Here is a 16511-nt window from a genome sequence, read left to right on the forward strand (position 1 = left end):
GCACCCCAGCGCCGCCTGTAATCTGATTGGTTCCCTGTAAAATCATATCGTGCGTTTGTAGCCAATGTTAAACCACCAAACCCACACAGCCAGAGCAATTGTTTATCCGCTTAAAGTGCCAGGAGGATGTATCTTCATGAAGCTGCACCGGGCAACTTAGTGCCAAATGTGTGACTGATCATTTGTAAAAGAGCACGGCCGAGTTCCTGTCTGTGCTCCCGTTTAATTAACTAAATTATGTGAAGTTATTAATATTTATAGTCCTCCCACGAGAAAAAGGCGAAACTCCTGCAGTTCACTCCAAAACAACTCAGTTGAGCTGTCATCACGTCGCTGCAAGGTGAGTGATGTTGTGTCCCTGAAATGCAAACAAATGAGATTTTTTTTTGCTGATTTTTTTTTTCTTTCTGGTTACATAACTTGTTTTCTGCAGTGAAATATCAAATCACTGCAGGAAATGTTTTATTCTAGATAAAGTGCTTCTGTTGTTCACTCACCATCGGTGTCATACTGTTAGGACAACTGTTTAAACTATGGTGTGGATGTTTAAAGTAGGTTATTCATTAGATAAATAGTACACTTAAATATGATGCAGATGTATTTAAGTAACTACTTTGCCAGTTCAATCACAGTATTTTATCATGTGTCACATCTCACCACAGTTTTAAAAAAAAAAATTCCCTGTTCTCACTCAAACTAATCACCCATTCAGAAGCAACTCTTATCAGCATGAATACAAGTGAAGCAACGCGTCTCATGGTTTTAATGGTGCTTTTATTTAATCATCAGCATTCTGGATGTTTATGGCAGTTGTTTATGTTTTACTTAAAATAAATACATTTTGACCTGATCCCCTTTAAAGCTGATTTAAGCCTATAGCTTCATTGGATGCTATTACAATATCTCTATATATAATATAACTCCCATCTGCTGTAAAGTTCGTGCAAAAACATCTTAAACCAATGCTTCAAATCTAATAGCAAGCCAACTTTTTCCAAAACAACTTGTTTTTTTCCACATCAAACAACATGCAGCCTTTAGTGTCACAACGGCTCAAACTCAGCTGAGGCCCAGCATGCATTTAAGACACCTCCAATCATTTGTTTTGGAAGAACTCTTTAACACCTTTTATAGTTTTTATATATACATATACATACACACTTTTTGAGAATCTAATGCATTTAGTTCTTTCTTTTGATTGTTGTATACCTAATCCTTCAGTGGATGATGTATTCTCACATTTTTCATCACTACAATGGTGCTGATTCCATGACCTCATTTGTGGTCATCTCCATTTCATTAAATGGCACAATGATAAGAATCGCTAATCTCAGCACTTTACATATGACAGACCTCTTGCCGTGCAGAAATATTTGCATGCTACTGTGAGCACGTTTCAGCCCTTATATGCTTCTCAGAAAGTACATGGACTGGTTAACCACAGGGTGTGATGGAAACAGTTTGACGCATTGCATTTTTACTGTTCCCTAAGCTTTCTTAAGTCCATGCAAAGCAGGAGATTTGCTCCCCTTTTCGCCAGCCTGTGTCGACACTGGCTTGGAAGATTATTCTCCAGTTGCAACTTTTGCTGATTAAAAGTGCCCTGTACCATGTGCAGTATTAGCAGGAGGGTTACACGTCCGCTGTAATTGCTGGTGTGCTTCACGGACTGCTGCTGTGGATGCAGCGTCAAAGACAGATTTAGAGACTGAAGCGTTTTTACATCCTGGTGTGTTTCTATTCAGATTATTCTGCTGCTCTGGGGTATTTGAGCAAGACTGGTCTATCTGGTGTGAGATGTGTGCACAGACCAGGTGACAGCCACAACACATTTGTGTCTCTGCATGCAGTTTAGTGACATTTAGTCCTTCAAAAAAAGTCCACATAGGATCTGACGGATGGATATATATTTATTGGTATTTATGTACTCGTTTGTCTCATCAGATTGCAGCAAAGACGTAAAATCTTAGTAAGTATATTTGTCTTATTACTGGTCAAAATATCTCATAACATTTAGTTAAGACACAATAACCTAAAAAATAGCAGTTCAGTGAGATATGCTGAAATACCTTTGGTTGTTGTTTTTATACTTATTTTTGATATGGCCTTTTTCCTAGTGTCCTGTAGTTGTGTTTAACGCATTTTAAACTTACTGTCAATAAATCTGATCTTACTAAAGTTTCTCACCCTTCTCAAACTCTTGACCCCATTTCTTTGTCACAAAGAAAATAACTCATGACCGTAATTTGACATGTGGTCTACTTTCAAAAGCAAGGGGGCAGCTTCAAACAGATTGCATAAAGCTTATGGCGTGTTTAAGAAATACGTTGATTTCCACACCGTCTGACTTTGGCAACATGAGAAGATGCCCGGAACCGGAGGTTATCGCCTGCTTTCAATAAAAAAGAGTTGGCAACCCTGAGCCAATACTATTATTTTTATCATTTTTTTAAATCTATCTTTTTTATCTTTCTCTTGCTAGATTCTCAAGATTAACAATCAAATCTTTGAAAAAAAGGACAGTTGTTCTGAGAAAAACAATTGCATCAAATACTTGGACCTGAAGGCACCATGGATAAACAATCCTCCAATGCCTGACACATACTAACCCTTGTTGTTATTTGTGTAATGTTCCTTTACTGAACCAATAACTCCTTTAACCCTGTGAAGGCATCAAAGCTGTGTCTGCGTTTGTTCCTCTCCTCTCTGGTGTTGGCCTTGGGAGGTTTAGCTGCTCTTCCTTGTGCCCCAACAGTATCGTGCTCTCTTCGGCTGCACGGGGCTGAAAGTGGGTCTTTGACTCGCCTGATAGCTTTTGACAGCTCACTCTCATCCCCGGTGGATCAATGGAGCTCAGCGCTCTTCATTAGAAACATCAATGTACCGCACATTCCCACAGGCTCAGCAACAACCCACCAGCGCAGTGAGAGAGTGAAGCTTTATTTTGTTATTCTCCAAAAGATCCTTCTTGACTTCTATGTGACATTTTATGCTCTTTAATTGAAGAATATTGTGGGAAAAAGGTGAAGGAGGAATCGTTTGTTTGCCATTAAATGATAATTGATATATGACTTTTAGCAACAACATGCACTATGTTGGTCAGACATCACCTGAATAAAACATTATAAAACATTATTGTTTATTCCGGTTTATATCACATAGAATAACAAATTTGTGTAACACTTCTTATTCTCTTTGACTGCTGCAGACAGAAATTAATGCACTGCACAATCCATATCATGGCATCTTTGGTCTTTTATTGGTCATAAAATAGTCTTATTTATTTTGAGAAGGGTATGAAGGACAAAATCTTGAAATAATGAATCATTCCTATCAGGGCAGAAACGATTGGTTGTGTAATCAGTGAATCTTTTAATTAATTTTTCAAACTTTCACTGGCTCCAACTTCTGTAATGTGAAAGATTTGCAGCTTTTCTGTGTTTTTGTGGATTGCAAATGGAATATATTTAGGTTTATTACTGTTAATTGGATAAAAATAAAAAAATTGGCCTGTGTGAAATCATTATGATGACTTTTTAGTCTAAACAGTTATTTCAAAAAGCAATTTACCGATAAATTGCAAAACAGCAGCCTCAGTTACTGTGCTCTAATATTAATACCATTATGAAGATTGTCTTGGAAAGCAGTTTGTAGATTTATACCGTAATACTTAAGCAAAATCAGGTGACATATTTTACGCTGTAATTCCACATACAAGAGAAAAGGTGCTTATTAGAATAAGAAGCATTTTTTCATAAGCTTATTTCTGAAATAAGTGTATTATTATTTAACTAGAAGTGTACTAGCAGCTTATTTTTCAATTTCCATTTTTTTCTATAAAATGTGAAAGCCAATTAAAAAATGTGATGCTTGAATAAATTCCTTCCAGAGTTTAAATGCCCCCTGAGCAATCCGGCACTATGTTGCCTAACTGGCAAACGCTGGTCTATTTGGTTAGTGTTTGTATTCAAACGGAGAGGAATGAGAACTTGAATATTATACCAGTGAAGCCTCTGAAGAAGTTTTCTATGTGTCGATGCAGGCTGCGGGGTTCATTGTAAACACAAGTGTTGCGTCAGCAAATGCTTGAAATGATGGCATCACACATATGAAATGTTGTTATGTGCAACAAGAAACAAATAACACACAGACTGGAGGCACTGGAGATGCTAGTTGGTCACAGAGGTTGTTGTCATGATGATAGTAGAGAGCATGAGCCAATGACTGCTTTACTGTCATCATCTGCTTTTTGATTGGCCCTCTGACAATTTACACAGCTAATCACTGAAGGAATCCAGCCCACCTGTTCAGCTAAAACACACACACACACACACACACACACACACACACACACACACACACACACACACACACACACACACACACACACACACACACACACACACACAGAAAGATATGCATTCATACACACGCTCACGCAGGCAGCTAGCTGTCACACTGGGAAAAGCAGTGTGTATTTCAGTGTCTCTCTCTGGTCTAATCATCAATAATGCAGGGCTTTGGGAGGATGAAAGGCTGTTTTGGCTTGAGGCATGTGTCTCATATGGAGAGAAAGACATCAGCACTAGTAGTTATAACTGTACATCCATAGACAAAGTGAACGCTTCTTCATGGCTGTCCTCAGTAGAACTGTGTGGAGCTGACAGTGGACTGGTATACGGCTTCATGTTAAAATTAGTTTGAGATCATTTATATCAGGGATATTTGTTTCTTGTTTCTTTATTATAGTTTTTTGTCTGATTTAAGGATCTAAGGATGTTAGTGTGTGGTTCTTTAAATCCTTCTGAGACATAAAGGTTAGCTGTGGCTGTTTAGAAGAGTTTGACTTAACTTTTGGTGCAGCAGCATTTGCATTAAAGTTGTCGATTGCGAAGTATTTTTCAAATTTTATATTTTGTGATCATTTAATCTGTTTCAGGTGTGGTGCAGTCTCATAACTCATGGTGCAATTTTTCATTGATTTTGCAAAAATTTCAAGGCCCTTCTGTGCTTCCTCTAAGATATACTGCTGTGTTACAACTGTTTTTTACCCATAATGATGTGGATGCATGATGCAAGGCCTCACACAGCAAGGCCTTCACCTCACACAGCCTTACCTGACTTTAAAATTGGGGCTTAAAACAGACAAACCACTGGATGCTTGTTTGCAGGTGAAACAATAGAGACCATGCACAGGCAGCATGGCTCATCGTGTCACTGTGAACAAGCAGCAGCAGCTGTTTGGCTGACACAGATATTAAATCAGCAGTCCTGTTAGCTTTAAGTGTTGCACTTATTTTTGTGGTGATTAAAGTTACTGAACAGTGTGAATCATGTGGAGCAACTTTACTCTTTTTCCAGCGAACCCTTTGGTTATAGACATTCATATGTAAATACAGTACAGTCTACGTGTGTGTGTGTGTGTGTGTGTGTGTGTGTGTGTGTGTGTGTGTGTGTTTGCAATGTGTATACGGATGTGGGAGAGCACGCAACAGCCCTTTGAAGTTCCTCATTCACTCTATACTCCTCTTCCCCATGTCTCATCTCTCTTTGAAGACCATGTAGCCATGATTATTAAAGCTGCCCTCTTTCCACTTCAAACATATGGAATGAATATGGATATGATGTGACACCGAACTTACACCCTCCCCTTCCTCTCCCGTCCTTCTGTGTGCTGAAGTTTGATCGGCCCTGCCATCTTAAACAATCTCTGCTGGCGCTGAACTTGTCATTCAGTGACTTGTCTTTGAGTTGATGTATGAGCTATTTGGAGTAGTTATGACATTGCTTGATATGGAGCTGCAGGGGAACGTTGCAACTTATTTTTTCTCATTTTATTAATAAAGCTTTTTGTCCAGCCCTTTTTTTCTGGCACCATATCAGTTGCTCTGTGTCCTTTGTCAGCTTTGTAAATGTTTTTTTAAAACATCATCTGCTGGTTTCATCCACCAACCATATAATTTATTACATGGTCATTTGCATTCATCGCCTCTCTCTCTCTCACAGTGTCCTCCAGCCTTGGGGTATTTTCAACAATGTCATGATAATGTTATCTTAAGGAGGTTTTGCATGCATGCCTAAGCCCACAAACTACAACATTGATAACATGAATGCTTTTTCCAAAGCATACCAAATGTTTATACCTCCTTTTAATCTCAGGCTGCCCTTAAAGTGGCTCCTAACTGTTGCACAATGTGATGATAATGCTACTTTGAGTCTTCCCACAAATAAAGTGTTCTGCTCTTCATTACTTCACTTGGGTGTTTGACCTTCACTTTGCAGAAGGTTGTATTGTATGTGCTGTATATATCCATATGAGTTTGACACCAGAAGGCTGTTTACATGTTCATCTGCTGAAGGGGGGTCGTTTCTCATAAACCAGCATGGTTTGGTTTGTGAGATGTGGAAACTTGAACACTGACAGTGGACCGTAGTGTAAAGTAGGAGACGTCCTGTTTGGGTCAACTTCTGAAATGAACATTTGTTTATTTATAGATTCACTTTACGATTTTTTTTGTGATTGGGAAGGAATACATGTAATTTTAAGAACGTTTAAGTAATCAAACTAGTTCCATGTTAAACCAAATTACTTGTCAAAACCAGATTATTTTCATATACAAAATATATACACAACATGTCTGGATATTAAATATGTTTTAACCAACTAAATGTTCCCTCTGTGATGGATCATCAATCTCAAGCAAGCGTCAAGTGGGTTTTCTTACCATTGTGGGAAGAGCTTAACGCCATGACTGTAAATTGGGAAGCAAATCTAAAAATGTATGTATGCTTTGAAAAATGGTTGACTAAATCATGCAAAACCAGCAGGAGGGCCTTTAATCCTCCCTAAAGTATTTAATCTAGTGGCCTTACAGGCTGGTTGGTTTGACTGAAAATGTAAAATGTTTGTCTTATAGCATCATATATTCATTGTACTGATGATTGTCTTTGTTACGTGTAACATGTTATATTAAAACTTAGCTTATTAAAAATAAACAAAACCTGAAACGCCTTGGGTGAACATAATGTCCATTTGTTGATGTGCTAACTGTGTGGTGGATCTCTGATGTCCAGTTACACTGTTGAGCATCCAGCTCTGTGTATGGATCGATGGCCCGTCAATAAAGTGGGCTGCTGGTTGCTTTTGTTTGGTCAGCACACAAGACCTCTCTCTCGCTCTGTTTCTCACTCCTGCTATGTTCCTCTTTCCCAAGTTCAGACGTGGTTCATTTGCATGAATGAGAATCAGCCAGCTGACGCTCGCTCTCTCTCTCTCTCTCTCTCTCTCTCTCTCTCTCTCTCTCTCTCTCTCTCTCTCTGGCACTTCCTCTGTTTTTATCTCTCAGGCAAAATGCTGGCTAAATGGGGGAAGGTAGGTTAGCAGGGGTTCAATGAGTGGAGGCAGGATACTTTCGCTGCATTGGATTAACTGTGTGTGTGTGTGTGTGTGTGTGTGTGTGTGTGTGTGTGTGTGTGTGTGTGTGTGTGTGTGTGTGTGTGTGTGTGTGTGTGTGTGTGTGTGTGTGTGTGTGTGTGTGTGTGTGTGTGTGTGTGTGTGTGTGTGTGTGTGTGTGTGTGTGTGTTTGTGTGTACATAAGAGAGAGAGAGAGATTTCCTGCAGGAGGTAGCTGCTTGCTTCTATTCATTTTAGTGGTTTTCTGCCCCACCTTTTCCATTACCCCTCTGTGTTTGCTCTCTAGTTTTTGTTTGACTCGGCAGCAATGACTCTATATATTGTGCTGGAGGGAAGACGATTAAATAAATCTGAATACTTTTCTAAAGGTTTTGTATTTGTTTTTTTTTAAGGTTTATCCATGGGGTTGCATGCATGCCTTTGACTGCAGAGTGAGCTGGTGACCTTGTTGACTAGAAACTCTCTCACTTCAGGACCATGGTGAGTCGCTCTTGCACGCTCTCTCTCTCTCTTTCTATCTCTTTGTCTGTCTCACATGCATGCAAAAATTGCGTACTCTCCATTTCTTCAGCTGAGTCTGACTTGCATGCCCACACAATCTGAGTTGGAGTGAAAGAACTCAAGCAAAAGACACATTTTTTTTTTTTGCCTCTCACTTTCCATTCCTATGTTTCATTTTTCCTGCCCTCCTTATTTTCTCCTCCATCCCTCCATTTGTGTTGTTGACACAACAACATAAGTCCTGTGCCCTCAGCCCCCCTCTGGCAAAAACAATCATTGCCTCTCATCAGCCGTGGCGGTGTGCGTGTGCCTGTCCTCGACACCATATGGGCCTCTCTGTGTGTTTGGGTGTGTGACGCCTGTGCCCTCTCCACGGCCATCTGACCTGCAAATGGAAACACAGTCTGGCCTCATTTTTCCTTTGGGGACTCTAATTCGTCATCATCACAGTTTATTCTTTCATTTTCTTCTCATTTTCACTGTTGATGGATATGGCTTTTTGCTATTTGTACTAAAATAATGCCAGCTTTTGTTATTTGTCTTAATACAGATAGCCATTAAGGTTGTGAATCCGACACAAAGACTATAAATAAATCATGGAGTGAAGAAGGGCTACACAATTCCTTACTTATCCTGGCACCCTTTAGCAAGCAGTCTGAGCAGTTGCCCTTTTGGAGCATTTTTGAAGTGCCTAAACTCTGAATAATAAATCAAGGGACTTTAACCCTGCTGCAACAGACTTATTTGCACACGACACAATAAAGCTTTCTGTGTACGTGTTGAACATTAGTACCTGTGCTGATGAACTGAGGACACCCAGCAACTGTTTCAAACCTCAGCCCTAACTCAACAAATATTAGTTTAGATAAAGTTAGATAAAGCCCAACTTTAGCTGGGTATAATTGATCGATTCTGTGCTTTCAGCAGTAAAGAGAGACAGGAAAAGACAAACAGGTGTGCAGAAAAAGCTCTTCCTGTCTGTGCGGGGAGAAAAACTCATGATAAAATATCGTAGACAGGTTGTTTGAATCTTCTTCAATCTTCCCTGCCCATCTAAATAATGCATTATACATTACTAGAGCCATGCAGCATGATGGTTAATCCAAAAAACATCTTCCCTCAGCTTGGTAGTAATTAATGCTACTCAAAAAGCTACTCAGTAGTCAGTTTGGGCAACAGGGCATCTCAGCTTTACTCACTGTGTTTAACCACAGAAGACTCTATTGGCTACAGGCTGTAACTAAACTGCCTCATGGTTTTCACGTCAGACGACCAAATGACAAGTTAAAGAGGATATGACCCAAACTGTGGTTGAACCTTGATGCGTCTGTTCAGTTTCCTGTTTGCTTGCTCGCCTTGTTCCTCCGTCTTACGCCTTTGTCCTCCTGGAGCTCTTAGAAAAGTGCATTTTAAAGCACCAACAGCTCACCAATAGAAAAATCTTTGAGTGCTTAATTGTAATTGTTTCCTAGAACAAGGTCTCAGTGACATTTCTTTTTAAATGAGATCAGATTACATTTTAAAATCTGTCTTGCATTAAAAGCATTCTTTGTTTCACATGAACAGGAAAAATACACATGAATGAATTAAGTAAACGCACAGGATTATAAACATAGATAGCTGCAGTGTATTCAGTTTTTTTCTTTAAAGGAATGCTTCACCCACAAAATGAACAGTTGTACACAATTACTCACCGTTATTGAATTCTCAAAATATGAAAATGATTTTTCTGTCCAAGAAAAATAAAAGAAGTTCACGGTAACACTATGAGTGATTGATATACAAAAGGTCATTTTGTGGGTGAAGTATTCCATTAGCATTCAGTGTTACTGCAAGTGAAGACCGTGATGGAAACATTTACAAAAAATAAAGAAGAGGCTTGGACCAGCTCAACACTTTAAGACCTTTATTTTAATAAATTAGCAATAAATACACTTCTGATCAGATAACTTCTGATTTTCTCATTGATTATGCTGTAAGTTTTTTGTTTTTTTTAGCCTTATTTGATATTTGTCCTACAGGTTCCTAAGGGGTTAATTTCAGTTGATTCAACTTCCTTTTTCATTGTCTTTCCTTTTTGTTTGTGCTGTACTGTACTTGCTTGTATACCTCATAAAAAAATATGTTTTTCTTTTGGAGTGAGTACTTTGAGTATTTTAAGTATTTGATATGCTATATATTAATCTATGCTTGTTTGATAGGGATCTCTGTGTTTTTAGTTCCTTTTTCATAGAAGCATTTGTTCTGTTTCACAGTATCAGACAGCATCATCCAGCTCTGCTCTGATTGGGTCAGCTCGCGTGTAGTTTGACTGTCAATCATGCAGAGTGATGTGTGTGTTTTGTGTCTATAAATTGCTTGTTCTGCTTTCTGATGGTGTTTTCATAGTGCCTGACAAGGAAGCGTTGCACAATGTCAATCGCTGGAGGTTTTTGGTACAGTGTGCAGATATTTTGTTTGTTTCTTGCCTGAGTTCCTTTCTTTTTTTTTTTATCAAGTACATGTTTAAGATTTTGGATGTGAGTATCTTTCTTAATGAATAAGTGTATTCATGTGTTGGTTGCAGCTACTTTCAACCTATGCCAGTTGTATCTACTCGTCTAATCTGAGTGAAGAGACCTCAGCAGATGTCAGTCTAGTCGACTGTATTTACGTATTCCCAATGTGGAATGGTATTTATACAGATTCATTACATTTTTTATGAAGAGCCTTGGAAATGCTCCTCTGTGCCAGTGTTGGCTAGCTTTCCAGACAGGCCGGCAGTGCTTTAGCCCGTACGCTGGTTCTGAGGGATTTCATTGTAATTCCATGTAGCCGTAGGGGTCACAGATTCATTCCTGTGCTTTAATAACAGTGGGATTATAGAGGTTGGGCCAGTTAACCCTGCCCTCTCTGCCATCGCCTTCACATGGCTCACAGCTCCATCAAGCGTCATCCATTCCTCCATGTCTCAGTTTCAATATTTATTTTAGTCCTGCCTATCTGCTTTGTTTGCTTACTTTTTGTTATATCCCTGCCGTTCCAACCTTTCTACTTTTGTTTGTCCTGATCATCTACAGTTTCTCCTTCAACCCCTCAGTAATACACAGGAATGTCTCTATTCATTTTCTGGGACTTTTCTTGTTTACGTTCTCTCCTCTTCTCCCCCGGATTGAGATGGGTTGGGCCTGACAGTGACTGAAGCACTGTTGCTAGGTGCCTAGGGATGCTCCTGCGTGTGCGTGTGCGTGTGCGTGTGCGTGTGTGCGTGTGTGTGTGTGTGTGTGTGTGTGTGTGTGTCTGCAAGTGTGTAGCGTTGGGTGGGTGGGTGCATGTACAGCGTGACGCTGTATTGCTGTGTGTCTGGCAGAAAGTTAGATGTTCTGTTACGTAAGCGGGTCTTGGCTGGGTAGAGCAAGGGTTTAGCTTGGGGATGCTGGCTCAGGTGGAGAGACGGAGACAGATGCTATTTTGGGAATACTGCGCTCCTAACATCCTCCAAACGCATGAGTTATTCACTAACACGTGTCTGTTAGTTCTACCAGGATGAAAAGACAATAGAAAAGGGATTTTGTACAAATATCTGCAGTGACATTTTACCCTCATGTCTGTCAAGTACATTCAAATTGGGAGGGGAATTTTTTTTTTTATTTTATTTGTTTGTTTATAAATATTGTTACTCAATCAGTTAATTGATTAGTCCTTAATCCTTTAATTGTTTAAGAAATAATATCATATTCACTCTTTCCAGCATCTTACATTTGCTGATTTACTGACTTTTTGAGTTTTAATTCAGACTAAATAATGAATCAATTGATGAAAGGATCATTGTGGGGTTAATCAATAATGAAAATAATTGTAGCAGCTCCACTTCCGTTATATAAATATAAAAGCTATATATAAAAGCTGGTACAAACTAAGCTAACACCTAGTGCAAAAATGGGTCAGTGATTTTATAATTATAACGCATTAGTTACAGCTTTCCTCAAACATTGTTGATTCATTGTGCAACAACTAAAGATTGTTTAATTATTGATTAATCTGAAAACGATTTTGTCAATTAATTGATCAGAGCAAAAGTTCGACAATTTGTGTAAATATGCTTCTCAGCTTTCTGGCAGAGAGTTACTGTACAATGAGAAGATACAAACCACTCTCATATCTGTCCGTTAAGCTTATCTTAACACAAAGACCTTTGCTCGGAGCGTTGCTAGGCAACCAGCAGAGACTCCAGGAAGTTGTACACTTCTTTTTTTTGTACAGATAAAACAAACAAGACCGGACGTATTAAATATTGAGCATTTGAGTTGCTGTTAGGTGGATATTGTTACCTTTTGAGGCTGAAACAGAGCCAGGTTTAGCTGATTGCCCCTCTTTCATGTCATAAGCTAAGCTGATGGATGTAGCTTGGTATTTAACGGACAGACATGAGAATGGTATCCATCGTTTCATCTAACTCATCACCAGAGAGCATGTAAGCCTTTAACCGTCAGAATTTGTTGAAGCCCAAGATGATGTCTTTAAATGTCTATTTTTGATTAACAGTTCAAAATCATCCAAAGATATTCAGTTTACAATGTTATGAAACAGATAAAGTCTTCACTTTTAAGAAGCTGAAAGAAATGATTAGTTGTTATTTTTATTAGAAAGAGAGGTTTTATTTGGATGCAGATTAGTTTTCTGATGTAACTTGTACATGTTGGTGTTTTTCCCCAGATTAACCCAGACTTCCATTTTTAGCACTAAATGGACTCATGATCTCTCCCTTTGAACCTGCACACAGCCAGGTGACATTTTTCATTGTTCTCTCACTTTTTCAGTAATCTCTCTCTCTCTCTCTCTCTCTCTCCGCACCTCCCTGTCCATTTTTCCTCAGTTTCAGAGCATGGCACTGGCCTGGCTCCAGTCTCACCTGCCCTGTGCTAACCCGACCAGTATCACCAGTATCAACCACCAGCACGCTTCCAGAGCAGCTTGCTGAACAGGACCGTGTGGAGAGCCATGCTGTCTGGGACTTGGCGGCGTTCGGTGGGACACCAGCAGTCTGCTGCAGCACCTGTGGTGACCCCTAGAAGCATGACAGTGTGTGGGGTCCCCAGCGGCACGGTGGTCCTCGAGGCCCAGTACGACTACAACTACCGAGCAGCTGATGGGCGGCAGGTCTGCATCAGGGAGGGCGAACGGTTCATCCTCCTTAAAAAGACCAACACTGACTGGTGGCAGGTGAGAAAACAGCTCATATATAGTTCGTCCTGTGTCGGTGGAACCAAAGATTTTATAACAACATGGACATGGTATCTATGGCGTGCTGCATTATGGGTCTCTGAAGGGAGCTTTCAGAGTATGAATTTGAAATAAAAACACTGCACTTATTCACAATATTCTACCTTTTTGTTATTGTCATCAAATACCATGAAAAGACCAAAACCAATGATGCGATTCATCTCTCAATACTTTCTGACATCTGTGACCTGTTTATGTCTCTCAGGCCCGAGCCTATTTGGTCTTACTGACGTAAATAGTTAAAAACAAATATATACTTTCACTTTTACAAGATGACTCCAGCTTCCGAAAACAGCTGTACACTTTCATTTTTAGTGCATTTGTTGATAACTTAATTTAGTTGCTGATTTACTAAGACTGCATTGTCTTTGTTCATCGTAAAAAGGAACATGATCGCTCATCACTGATCTTTTCTTAAGTTTTTGGGAGGAATAAGCTATATCAGGCTTTGCTTACATAGGAAATACTTATCGTCTAGTGAGACGTATAACGTACGGGCCGGGCAGCGACTTGCATCCTAAACAACAATGGCGACTGAATTGTTTACCTCGTTGTCTCCCCAATTTGCCACCATTCTCAGTTGCTGTAGGTTAGCTGCAGTCTGCTGCTAACTTCTTTTTGATAAAGCGCTCAATAGTCAGGACGCACAAATAACACATGACATTGCTGTGGTAAAGGGCCTTGAGACACCTGTCAATCAAGTACACTCACTCTCAAATAGGGTTAATATGGATAAATTCTTCAATCAAACTTTTCATTTTATACCACAACTTTATAAAAATTACTTTTTCCAATTAACTTGCATCTACATGTGATGTGTGTATAATTACACTCATCCAACATCTCTTGACAGTTGACAAAAATCTATCCATCAAATGGCAGAAACACATTTAAAGAAGAGACACTAGCCATTGCAACCATCAAGTCTTGTGTGAAAAAAAAGATTAACTAAGTGTTTAAAAAGAGAAGTTGTGGGTTATGTCGTTGCATCTGTAGGATGTGACAGGAACTATAACACATTTCTGCACAGTGTTCAGGGCTCAGCTGTGCTGGTTGACGCTCAGTTGAACTAAGAGGATTTATGTGGGAGAAAATAGCAAAAGCATTTGGAAATCTGTTTGTTCTTTGACAGGTGCGGCGGATCGGGGCGGCCAGCAAAACAAAGCCGCTGTACGTTCCTGCTACGTATGTGACAGAGGTGCCCATTGCACCGATGCCCTCGCCACAGCGCCTGGTCGTATCTGCATCGCTGAACTCCAACCTCAGGATACTGCCAAGAGTGTCGCTCTCTCCCAGCCCAAAAGTGACATCCTATAATGACCAGCGTCAAGGTAAAGTGTGAGAGGACGACAGAGGAGATCTAGTGTGTGTGTGTTGGAGCTGGGTTATATGGACAAAGTCTTCTATCTGGATTAAGTTAATTACATATGTCAATAACAATATATATTACAATATAGTATGTTTTTTGGTAATTCAAAAAAATAGTCAGTATGAAATAACCTTATGGTAAAGCTAATTCTGACAAATGAAATGTTTTTTTTTAATGGAACATTTTCAGATTTTCAAGAAATTTGAGTTAGCATGTAGATGACGTAATTGTGTATCATGATTTCTCAATATATGATTTCATCACTATATAATTCCAATGAAAGGTGATAAATTATCAGTGAATTCTTTTTTCAGTTTTATTCTGTAATATATCTTGTGCTGATGTTTCTTTTGATTATAAAGGGAAACATGTTCCTTATTTTTTGTGTAAAATAAGAACTTATTTTGCCTTCCTCCCTCAGTGAACAAACACATGTTCTGCTCCATGGAAAACCTCAACTCCAACAGTGCCTTCCAAGGGCTGGACAACAACACCAGCATGGGTGGAGGCCGCTTCCCCACCCGGCCCCTCTGGTCTGGTTTCTCCTTTACCCCCAACACCCCCACCTCCCCGTCGGGCCACCTCATGGTCCCTGGGTGCCCCGCAGCTTCCACGGCACCGCAAACGGCTCCACCGAACCCCAGGGCGGTGCCCATGATCACACGGAGCCAGAGCTCCAGCAACCTGCCTGAAAACCTGATGGAGAACCCGTACGACGAGGTGGGCGGCGGCTTCAGCAGTCGCGGCAACCACAGGATGCCCAAGAAGTCGTGTAGCCATTGGGACATGGTGGGAGCCTCTGTCAAGAACAACCATCTACAGGTAGGAAGAGGCACACCCTACAAACCTCCGACAGATGTTACTACTTTTGCTCTGGTTTATGCTTTTAGATGCTTGTTTAAGAAAGGAGATGCACTTATGACTTCTGGTGACAAGTAGTTCTCTTGAATACCTATGTTGAATACACTTCCTGTAAGTCGCTTTGGATAAAAGCGTCTGCTAAATGACTGTAATGTAATGTAATGTTACTCAAACATCTGGTTCACACAGCAGAGCAGCACTGGAGCGTGAAGGAGAATTTCTGTACTGTATTTGTAAACCAGAGTGTTATTCTCATTCTTTTTATCCATTTTCATTACATGGGTACTACTTTCTGTTTAAACTGGAGCGGGTATTTTAGATTATTATGTTGAATTCATGTTTTTTGGAAAGCTGCAGGAGACTGCTGCTTCTTTCCTCTAGCAATGTTATTCAAGCTGAAATCCATGGTTCTCAAATCTTTACATCAAAGGTGGAGATTAAAAGTTCTTAATCATCGTGACCAATATTCATAATAGACAGAAGTATCAAAATAACACCTTGGTTGACAAATACCATGTTATAATAGCATGTTCACATCAGTGATGTTTGAGTAAACCTGTGAGATCGATGCCTTACACAAAATTATTGAGAGCAGAAGTCTGACCGAAGATTTTATCACAGTACTGACCTCCTCCAATAAATGAAATGCCACAGAGCAATGATTCAATCAACACAGTGTGCAACATTTGGCATGATGTTTTATGCTCATCCATGAACACATCCATGTCTAGTAGTGAGTAGAAGTCATGTCAGGTGTTTTATTCATTTGCAAATATTGGCAGTAGTTCGTGTTCACATCTGATGCTATCCGTCACATCTCTACTATCTCCCCACATGCACATATTCTTTGTACCTTATACTTGATACTGTGAACTTTTCTACATCTCCTGGTCAATATTTTGCACAATCCTACACAAATTGCAAAGCTCTTCCACCTTAAAAACAGTTATACAATTAATATATCTTTTTTTTTTCATACTTTCTATTTAAATGTTTCTATTTTATATTATGTCTCTTGATGTTTGCGTTGTATTTATTGTTATGCAACAAAACACAAAGACAAATTTTTCAAATTAGCAAACGTACATGGTAACTAAAATGTTC

General features: G+C 39.6%; 1 protein-coding gene across 4 annotated transcripts in view; it reads left to right on the forward strand.

Moving 5' to 3' along the window:
• Positions 1 to 93: 93 nt before the first annotated feature.
• Positions 94 to 16511, forward strand: part of arhgap9 (Rho GTPase activating protein 9) — a 40557-nt gene continuing 24139 nt past the window's right edge. For 2 of the 4 annotated variants that reach the window (XM_054616446.1, XM_054616443.1), the window contains exons 1-5: positions 94 to 340; positions 7807 to 7894; positions 12771 to 13117; positions 14310 to 14508; positions 14968 to 15368. In XM_054616446.1, the coding sequence (XP_054472421.1) occupies positions 12896 to 13117; positions 14310 to 14508; positions 14968 to 15368 (822 nt within the window). In that variant the 5' untranslated portion in view covers positions 94 to 340; positions 7807 to 7894; positions 12771 to 12895. Of the gene's footprint in view, positions 341 to 7806; positions 7895 to 10350; positions 10435 to 12770; positions 13118 to 14309; positions 14509 to 14967; positions 15369 to 16511 lie in introns of those variants that run through there. The other 2 variants (XM_054616445.1, XM_054616444.1) reach the window with 2 other exon arrangements.

Source organism: Anoplopoma fimbria, chromosome 17, assembly GCF_027596085.1.
Source record: "Anoplopoma fimbria isolate UVic2021 breed Golden Eagle Sablefish chromosome 17, Afim_UVic_2022, whole genome shotgun sequence".
Taxonomy (NCBI): Eukaryota; Metazoa; Chordata; class Actinopteri; order Perciformes; family Anoplopomatidae; genus Anoplopoma; species Anoplopoma fimbria.